The following is a 9,947-nucleotide window of genomic DNA, read 5'->3' on the forward strand; positions in this document are numbered from 1 at the left end:
AAAAGTAAATTAGATAATATAAATTTAAGAGTTTTAAATTAGCTAAGCACTTTGCACACACTTTTGCACACATCACTCACCGTGCACAATTACTTATACAGATGATTGAAGTCGTTTAATCATCAATGTGAAGTTATTATACATGTATAATGTTTATTTATTTTTTTTAACTGACAGTTTATTTCAATTTGAATTTTTTATTCTAAAGGTGTTACGTTTAAATATTATTATTATTATTATTATTATTATTATTATTATTATTATTATTATTATTATTATTATTATTATATTATTATTTTATGTTATTTTTACTTTAGTATATCAAAATCTCCTGAAAATATCTTGCAAATTCAAGTGTTTCTTTGACTAATAAATAAATCAACTAAAGACTTTAAGATAGTCCAATTAAAGTTAATAAAGCCCAATAGAACAATAAGCCCAAGTCACCGAAAATGCTAAAACCCCCCACTCCATCTTTCTCCCCGGAGATTTTAAACTGCCGCCGGAAAACTAATCAGAGATGGAGTTTGAAAAGAGAAAAAAAGCAACTTTAGCCACCATGGTTTCGCCGGAGCCTGATAAATCACCAAAAGGAGATATAGATACACCAATAATTCCACTTTTGAAAACCCTTAATTCTCACCCATCTTATTTCACCACCAGTTCTTGCTCCGGCCGGATTTCAATCCTATCAACCCCAACAACAACCACCACCACTATCAAGAAAAAAGCTAAAGGTGGCAACTGGGTCTTCATTACCCATGAACTAGCTAACCCTAACTCGGTTCAAAATCTCATCTTTCCTCCTATTACTGAGTCAACTCAGTTTGACAATCAAGAAAACCTTGTTTTCAGGTTTGAACCTTTGATTATTGCTGTTGAATGTAGAGATGTTATTTCAGCTCAAAAGTTAGTGTCTTTAGCTATTTCTTGTGGGTTTAGAGAATCAGGGATTACTAATGTGAATAGTAAAAGAGTTATTGTTGCGATTCGATGTTCGATTAGGTTAGAAGTGCCGTTGGGCGATACCCATAACATAATGGTGTCAAAGGAGTATTTGAATTATCTTGTTTTGATTGCTAATGAGAAAATGGAAGCTAATAGGAAAAGAACTGATAGTTTTCATGATGCATTATTGAAGAGTGAGTTGTTTATAGTGCCGCCCGAGAATGGTACTGCTAAAGGTGATCTTGAGATCTTTAACTTAGATCAAGATTTGGGTGATAAAGATTGCATAATGATTAATGGTGGAGTGGAAGATATTCAACTTACTAGGGAAGTTAAAGATAACAAAAGTAATGGTAAGATTGTTGTTCATATTCTGCATATTATCATTTGCCTTAGTAAAATTTTCTTTTGAGTATTAGATAGAGTTGGAACCAGGATTAGATATATGCCAATTGTATGTTTGCAACATATAATGTGATTGATTTTTGTTAAGGTAGTCTTTATATTGCTACTTACTTAAATTTAAGGGCATATGACTAATAGCGTTGAATATATTTATCAACGTAAGAAATTGTTAACTATTCTATCCTTAGTATCTGGTTTGTGCATATGCAGATGCAAAATAACTTTCTCACTAGGGACCAGCTTTTCAAGAATATTTGCTTTCACAAAGTCTAGGTCTTTGTTGCATTTTTGCTATACTTGTAGTTGTGTACAAACAGTAGCCAATTAATTGGGTAAGTGTAAATATATTTTCCCTTGTTTATTTCCTTTCTAACTTTTATAATATTCAAATGCATGTTAATTAGATTGAAATATTCTCTTTCATTTAAGTCCAGGCTGCTTGCTGTTAAGAAATATGCAAGTTAATTTGTTAGCATGAACCTGCACTTTTGGGACATTTTGGTGGTTAAAAGTTATCTTTTACAGTAGTACGGAGTATTTTGTTAGCATGAATATGCACTTATGGGACATTTTACTGAGTAAAAGTTTATCTTATCGTATCACATAAATCATGAACTTCTTGGATGGTTTAACAGGGCTTCTAGAAGTTCCTGGACTGAGTCTTCCCATAAGACCGATGGTAATTACTGCCGAACCAGTCGAGAAGCTTTATTTGTGGGGCCATTCAGCTTGTACGCTTGAAACTACAGATAATGTCAAAAAGTTGCTTGTTTTTGGCGGTTTTGGAGGAATGGGAAGGCATGCACGGAGAAAAGATCTATGGGTTCTGGATTCAGTATCGGGTCGACTTGAATTAGTTGATGTTGGAAGTACTCCTTCTGCACGTTTGGGTCACGCAGCTTGTTTAGTAGAAGATCTTATGTTTGTTATTGGAGGTAGAGCCGATCCCAAGAATGTGCTAAACGACGTGTGGGTTCTTAGTACAACAAATTTCGAATGGAAACAGGTTCAATGTAACGGGATTGATTTTCCTCAAAGGTGATCAATTGGTTATGCATATTTTCATGTTATTATTATATATTGCAATTTTCTCTAACTTCTGGATACTATTTTCATCGCTTTTGTGAAAAACCCCGACTCCCTATTAATTCCTATTACTCATTTTTAAGAATAGACCGATATGATTTTTCAAATTTTTTTAATTAATCGGTCAATGTCGGTTATGGGTCAGTCTAGTATATGTTGGTCAAAGTCAAATTGGTCAACATTTTAAAATGAGTTCAAAATAAAATAAATTGTTTGAGTTTTTGAAAAATGAACTATTATGTTTATGTTTTTAGAAAATTTTAGTTAAAGTTTATGTTAATGGTTTTTTTTTATATATATTTACACATATAATTTGGAATTTATTATTTAAATGTATAAAAGTCCAATCCGACTAATCAACGATTTGCCGATTACTCCACCCAAAGTCCCGATTAAGTACTCCTCGAGTAGCGAGTTTTGAAACCTTGATTTTCATCATGTTCTTCTTTACTTTTTACTATACAGTCATCGACATGCAGCAGCCAGTATAGGGTCATACATCTATGTTTTCGGTGGAATTCACAACGGCAGTATCTCATCAACAATGTATAGGCTCGATACCCGCAACTTAAAATGGGAAGAATTACGTGTTAGAGGACAAAACCCGTCTCCTCGTCATTCACACACAATAGTCGCCGTTGGATCTCAATTATTTACATTTGGAGGATACGATGGGGTGAAAGCACTTGATGATCTTTATAGTTTTGACGTTCTTTCATGCACATGGAAGAAAGAAAACATGGCGGGAAGTACACCGTATGCACGGTTTTCGCACACCATGTTTGTCTATAAAAACTATATTTGTGTCATGGGTGGGTGTCCTATTAGACAACATTATCAAGAATTATCGGTATTTCAAGTGGGGTCCAGTATGTGGATGCGTATCAAGTTGGATTCTATTGGTGAAGACCTTTTTGTTCGATGCACGACTAGTATTGTTGGTGATGATGTTATTATCGTAGGTGGTGGTGCCTCTTGTTATGCATTTGGAACCAAGTTTAGTGAACCAATGAGAATAAATATGCTTCCCCTTTTGAAATTTTTTGATGAAATTGAAGATCAAACAAATGGTCATGATGAAAAGGGATTAACTGATGGGTTTGATTTGATTTCTGAGGGTAAATATGGTAAAAAGATGGTTCCTTTGGTTTGGGTTCTACGAGTCGATAAAAAGCATGCGAAACCAGCGAAGGATATATTAAAGAAGTTCGGATGGTTAGATGTAGAGAGAAAAGTATACACGCAAGAAAATCGAATATATATTTGTTTCCCGATCACCAAAGAATTTGTTGCAATATATCAAAATAAGACACCAGGATTAACTGAAGCAGCGGACAAGGTAAACGAATTCGATTCGAAGGAAAATTTGAAGGTTATTTCGAGTACCAGAGGCCTGGATCTTTTGGTTGCGTTCGGTGCAAGAGCACACTCTGATGATTTCATCAAAGTTCGAAAAACAGCAAGCTCTCCATTAAAAGTAATGAAAGAAGCTATTGCTTCTTTGTTGAAAGATCACAATTTACCATCAACTCTCTTGGAGCAACTACCCACAAGGTAACGTTATTCCTAATAACTGATATAAAAAAACAAAAATAAAATAAAAAATAACGATATCTAATCACCCCATAAATTACTCATAGATGTTTGTGGTTAACTTATACGGTCTTAGATGGGAGCGATTAGGGGACATATTTGTTCTTCCGATGACTTGTTTTAAGGACTCTGCATGGGACTCACTAGGGAACAAGCTTTGGTTGGCGGTTGCTGAGTCACTTGGTGCTAGTCGCCTTGCTCGACAAGTAAGCTTCATATAACAAAACAATCTTATTATTTTGTTGCTTTCGATTCAAGCGAAGTGACGTTATATAAATTGATTTCTTAGGGCAGGATTTCATCTAATGGGACGAGAGATAGCGGGTTGGAGATTCTTGTTGGGGATAACGGGTGGGTTGACCATCGTGAAAACGGGGTTTTGTATTCGTTTGATGCTACTAAATGCATGTTCTCGTGGGGTAATCTTTCTGAAAAGCGTAGAATGGGGCAACTTGATTGCAAAGACGAAGTTGTCGTTGATTTGTTTGCCGGCATTGGATACTTTACGTTGCCTTTTCTTGTCAAGTACAACATTTTTTACTCATTTATTGATACAAATTGCTAATTTTCGTTCAAGTTTGACATATTCCACTCATAATATTTAAGGGTGATAATTTGTTTTGGCTATTGAGCAGGGCTAATGCAAAAATGGTGTATGCTTGTGAATGGAATCCTCATGCAATCGAAGCTCTGAAACGTAATCTTGAAGTAAATGGCGTGGCTGATCGGTGTGTCGTCCTTGAAGGAGATAATCGTACCACAGCACCTAAAGTACTGCTTCTACCCTTTTTTCTTTCTTCTAACTCTATGCACTCTTTTACACAGTAATCATATTTTCATTTTTAAGTTTATCTGAATATTTGTTTTTTCTTTTCTCTTACTTTCCTGGATTTTAATTACTTTTACCCATTTACATGATTTCATTTTCATCCCAAATTATAAGAAATATATTTATATTTATTTAATTTTTTTTTTTTGTTCTATCATAGTTTTTCTGCAAAAGTTTTCAATTTCCTCCAAAAATTTCAGTTGACTAATTTCAGTCAAAAGTATTTCAGTTTTTAGCAAAATTTCCAACTTTTTGCTAAAATCTTCAATATAATGCTTGTCCTTTCATATACTATGCACATTTTTTTAGATTTTTGTTTCTTGGTTTTATGTACAGGAAGTTGCTGATCGGGTCAATCTTGGTCTGCTTCCATCGAGTGAGGATAGCTGGGCAACTGCCGTTAGAGCATTAAGGTACTTATATTTGTTCAAATTCAACAAAGATTTAGCAGTTGTTGTTATGAACTTCCTGGATTCATACGAATCGGAGAAGCTCTCGAAACAACTTGAAGACGTCGAAGGAAGAATCGGTCTTGAAGATTGAATCGAAATGAACTATGTTGATATTAATCAAATGATAGTTCAAGATTACAGAGTATAGAGGGAGAAGAGATAGTGTTTACACACATACAAAATCAATAGCTACCTACAATTACAATTGAAACTAATACTTATACTAGCTATGTTCCTACTGGTTCAGTTAGTCTGTTGAACCCGATTCTGTTATTTCCAACCATGAACCCACGTACCAGCCACGTGCCATATATGAGAACATAACAGTTGTATTCATATGTTTTATAATAAATATAAATAATAATTAATATACAGTATATGACTATCATTTTACCATATGCATGCTCTATTTTGTGTGTCTCTATATAACTCATATTCTCTGATGTATCCCATTTGCAGGAGCAAGGGTGGGATGTTGCACGTGCATGGCAACGTAAAAGATACCGAAGAAGATTTGTGGACCGAACAAGTCTCAAATTCCATTAAAGACATATCAAGATCCGAAGGTAAACAAAGTGTGCATCATTTTGCTCCATGCTATTTCAACACATAAAGGAAAATCTTAACTTTCTTTTTGTGATCTGCAGGTTATAATTGGGACGTAACAATACAACATGTAGAGCGAGTAAAATGGTATGCACCTCACATTCGTCATCTCGTGGTAGACATAAGATGCAAACAAATTGAATCCTAATATCAGCAAATCACCCAAACTGACGATTTGACTGATTCACAAAAGGTTTAACCATCAAGACTTGAGCAGGTAAAGCATAAGTTGTGTGTGTGTGTCTGATCATGTGCTTGTAGATTATCATGGCCAATTTTGTAGCCTAGTGTATGACTTGCAAAACTTCAGATTGTGAAATAGACTTACAAATATAAAACACCTACTTGTACTGCCAGGTGTTATAATTTCTCCTTTTTTTTTTTTTTTTTTTTTTTTTTATTTTATTTTATTTTGCTGTTATCTCTAAAGAGATCACTATTTGAAAAGGGTTTTGTATTTTGTTTTACATTCAACAATATTCTTACTGTAATATTTATCTATCTACGTTTTTGTTGCTTCTGATACAACTTTGTTGTTTGCTTATGTTTCTTCAATTATATCTTTGTATCTCAGCTCCATACATGTAAGGAAGTTCTGCAAATTTCAATTAGAAACACAATATTCTATTATTCATTAATACTATCATGATTTTTGACTCTATGTTTTATTTATTTTATTTTTAATTTCACCTCTTCATTCCTTAACATTGGAAGGTATTAATTTTTCCTGGCTCAACTTTTCATAGAAATTTTCATTGTCTCTATATATTTTCATTTTATTTTATTCTATCCCATTTAAGACTTTTCCAATGACAAACTCACCTTTCATCTGCTCGATTTCTATCCTTTTATATATATATATATATATATATATATATATATATATATATATATATATATATATATATATATATATATATATATATATATATATATATATATATACATCTTCACATGTTCATCGTTCAATTGATGCATATTTTCTTGTCTACCTAAAACCTTCACATTCAACTTTTTCTAAATATAGGGGCTACTAAGCATAAATTTACTATTACTATGAAAATTTTAGCGTAACCTGAATTCAATATTACATTCATTATAACTTGATAAAAAGTTCATTATTCACAATGAGGAAAGTCGGGCACTGTGTAAAACTGATCCCCTTGCCATGTTCCATCCCCTTTTTGGTGTTTAGTAGGCATTCATTCGCACCTGTTAACACTTGATACATCTATATCATCATGTATGCACGGCAAGAACTTCAAATTACATATACCAAGCTGTGTACCTTTAACCGTAGGTGTTTCAAAAGAACCAAGAAATTTAAAATGAACTTTTTATTGTTTCTTTCCTTCGTCTCATATACTCAAGCTGAACAAATGTTTTGTTTATTTTTTAATTGACTTTATCATAAATTCGTCACTGAACTAGGATCACATCTTTCTCCGGCTTTAATCTTTAATCCTCTAATTGGCACAACGGGGACATCATGAGCACTTTGTTAGTTAACTTTGATATACCATATTTCAGATTCAACGTTGATTAATTTTTTTTTTTTTATCAAAATTGTTTACAAAGTAGTAACCACCGAGTTCCTAATGAAGCAGGATACCCATGTTCACTTCTTGGTAACGCTCAAGATTGAATTAATTGGTACTAGAGGGGGCGTCAATGTGCGCAATTCACCCGGTTACAGGTCTCATCGCTTGAGGGGCTCGTCATCCAGGGGTTTACTCGCTAGTGGGGACCCAATGTGATTGTGAGGTTTCTCTGCGAAAAAAGGTAGTAACCACCTTTCATTCGGCTTTCAGAAATCTTCATTTCTAAAATTGACCCGAAACCAACTTCTTTGATCTGATTTCCTCTCCTTGATTATCATCGAATGTTCACACATTATTTTTTATGTACTCGGATTAGTTATCATCTTTGACACATTGCAAGATAATAAAAAGCCAATTAGGAAAAGCAACATGGAATGCACCGGATGTAGGGCTAAGGTTAGATTCGACTGGGTGTATGGAATAGATACTTTTATCATGTCTGACTTTGAAGAACAACATAATCATGAGTGGCTACCCCTAGAGTACCGACATTTAAGTAAAGCGGAAAGACAGATGACGTATGCAGAGCAGTTGTTTGTATACCATTCGTCGGTGTCAAATATTGGTCCAACAAAGGAATACAAAGTTTATAGCAATATGAAAGGGTCTGAGAAAAATGTTCATAGGATTGTAACTGATTTCAGAAACTGGAAACAAAATTTGAATGTTTTTATTAATGCAAGTGATTCTCAGATGCTCGTTAACAAAATGGAAGAAAGGAAGAAATATGTTCCTGGTTTTGCATTTGTAGATAATAAATAAGTGATTGAAACCACAAGTGATTGACAACGCAGAATCACAAGTGATTGGTAGAATCACATGTGATTAGTAATGCAGAATCACAAGTGATTCGCATGTTTAATCACATGTGATTGTAACATTTTCGTTAAAAATTTAATTCTTGTTTAACTACATTTTATCTATTTAATCTAATAATCAACTACGTGCCTAAATAGCAGAAAGTCAACCATTTGAAGTCAAAGCACCGAATCTTGCTGCTGAGTTTTGTGTACCTGATTCTCTTGCAATTACACGAACCGGAGAACCCTTTAGAGGAATGTTAGTTGAAGATGCTGGAACCCTTTGTCTTGTCGCCGAGCCACTTGAAAGAGTACGAGAAGTTATGCCAAAGGTACAACCTTTCACAACGAGAACGGATATGAAGACAATAACGATAAAAGAAAGTTACAAAGAAGACATAATTAGGATTCGAGTGGCTGAAAATTCGGGTATAGTCACGTTGAAAGAAAAAGTTGTAAAGAGGCTGAAGTTGGATGTGGGTACATTCGAAATGAAGTATCTTGATGATGATCATGAATGGGTTCTGGTGGTTTGTGATGCAGATTTGCAAGAATGTGTTGAATTATCGATATCATCATGGTGTAACATAATCAAGTTTTTAGCTCATGATTTGACGACTAATCTTGGGAGCTTATGTGAGAGTTCAGATGAATTATGAGTAGCAGCAGCTATCATTTGCAGAAACAAGTCACCAACTTTTTGAACTTTTAAAATTGAAGTAAAGAGTGTTTGAGCAAATATGGTAGTTTTTGAATGTTAGTGTTAGCATTTTCAGTTAAGATTAAGCTGTAGATTTATTTATGGGGTCATAGCAATATGACCAAGTTTTAGGGAGTAATATTCGCATATTCTTTGTTGTATTGACAATACTTGATGCATGTCCAGTCAATTGTATATTAGCTTGTATGTTGTTTTCTTTTCCATGTTTATCGATAATTCTTAGCATCAACATGCACTATGTACTGTGTAGTCTCATGAACAAATGTCTTCTGCAAAGAAGTTATCAGCAAGCGGACGCCCAATGGTGTTAGTACATTTTTTGGCAAAAAAACGAATACTCATATAGAAACGAGGTCGTTTTTCAAAGAAAAATGCTCTCAACAAGGAATACAAAAGGACTAGGGGAAAACGGGAAGGCTCGCCTCTAAAAAACAACCAACTAAACAATAAAACTATTATAAGGGACCCACCCTAACACCCCAAAAAAATACATTTATATTAACCAAACAAAAACCGAATAATAGACTAAATACAACGAATGAAAGCAACCGAAGAAAAAGAAGACAAACCATAAAAATCAACCTCAAGGCCCCGCCCTTTTAATTATTCCATTGACCGTTTCTTTTAGAGAGTTTTTCCCGGATCTGTTCTCAATCTTGTAAGATAACACGTTAGCGGATCCATCACCCGGGGCGCTCTCCCCGACCAATCGTGTCATCATAACGTCGAATGCCGTGAAAGCTTTCACGGACATGTTTCTTCTCCCAATTGTCGATGAGCCACCACGCTTCCATATTGAAGGCCCATAAACAAGTTTTGAATTGTGTCTCCGTAGTTCAAGTCGTCGATGTTATCTTTAAGTTTATAAGCATCCGATGTGAAAACCTCAATCGCCTTCTTTCTTGA

General features: G+C 34.3%; 1 protein-coding gene across 3 annotated transcripts; it reads left to right on the plus strand.

Annotated features, from left to right (window-relative positions):
- The first annotated feature begins 498 nt into the window (after positions 1–498).
- LOC139852233 (tRNA wybutosine-synthesizing protein 2/3/4-like) lies at positions 499–7,583 on the plus strand. Of its 3 annotated transcripts, XR_011760971.1 has the most exons (10): positions 499–1,301; positions 1,989–2,391; positions 2,905–3,993; positions 4,109–4,238; positions 4,322–4,557; positions 4,668–4,803; positions 5,198–5,274; positions 5,773–5,879; positions 5,961–6,136; positions 7,527–7,583. XR_011760971.1 is itself a non-coding variant. In XM_071841471.1 (9 exons), the coding sequence occupies exons 1-9, from the start codon at positions 521–523 to the stop codon at positions 6,065–6,067; spliced, it is 3,066 nt and encodes a 1,021-aa protein (XP_071697572.1). In that variant the 5' UTR covers positions 499–520; the 3' UTR covers positions 6,068–6,304. The 3 variants fall into 3 exon arrangements, 2 of the variants coding, with proteins under 2 accessions (XP_071697572.1, XP_071697573.1); XM_071841471.1 differs by lacking the exon at positions 7,527–7,583 and having other exon boundaries at positions 5,961–6,304; XM_071841472.1 differs by lacking the exon at positions 7,527–7,583 and having other exon boundaries at positions 499–1,295; positions 5,961–6,304.
- Positions 7,584–9,947: the final 2,364 nt, after the last annotated feature.

The sequence above is a fragment of the Rutidosis leptorrhynchoides genome, chromosome 6, assembly GCF_046630445.1.
Source record: "Rutidosis leptorrhynchoides isolate AG116_Rl617_1_P2 chromosome 6, CSIRO_AGI_Rlap_v1, whole genome shotgun sequence".
In the NCBI taxonomy this organism is placed as follows: domain Eukaryota; kingdom Viridiplantae; phylum Streptophyta; class Magnoliopsida; order Asterales; family Asteraceae; genus Rutidosis; species Rutidosis leptorrhynchoides.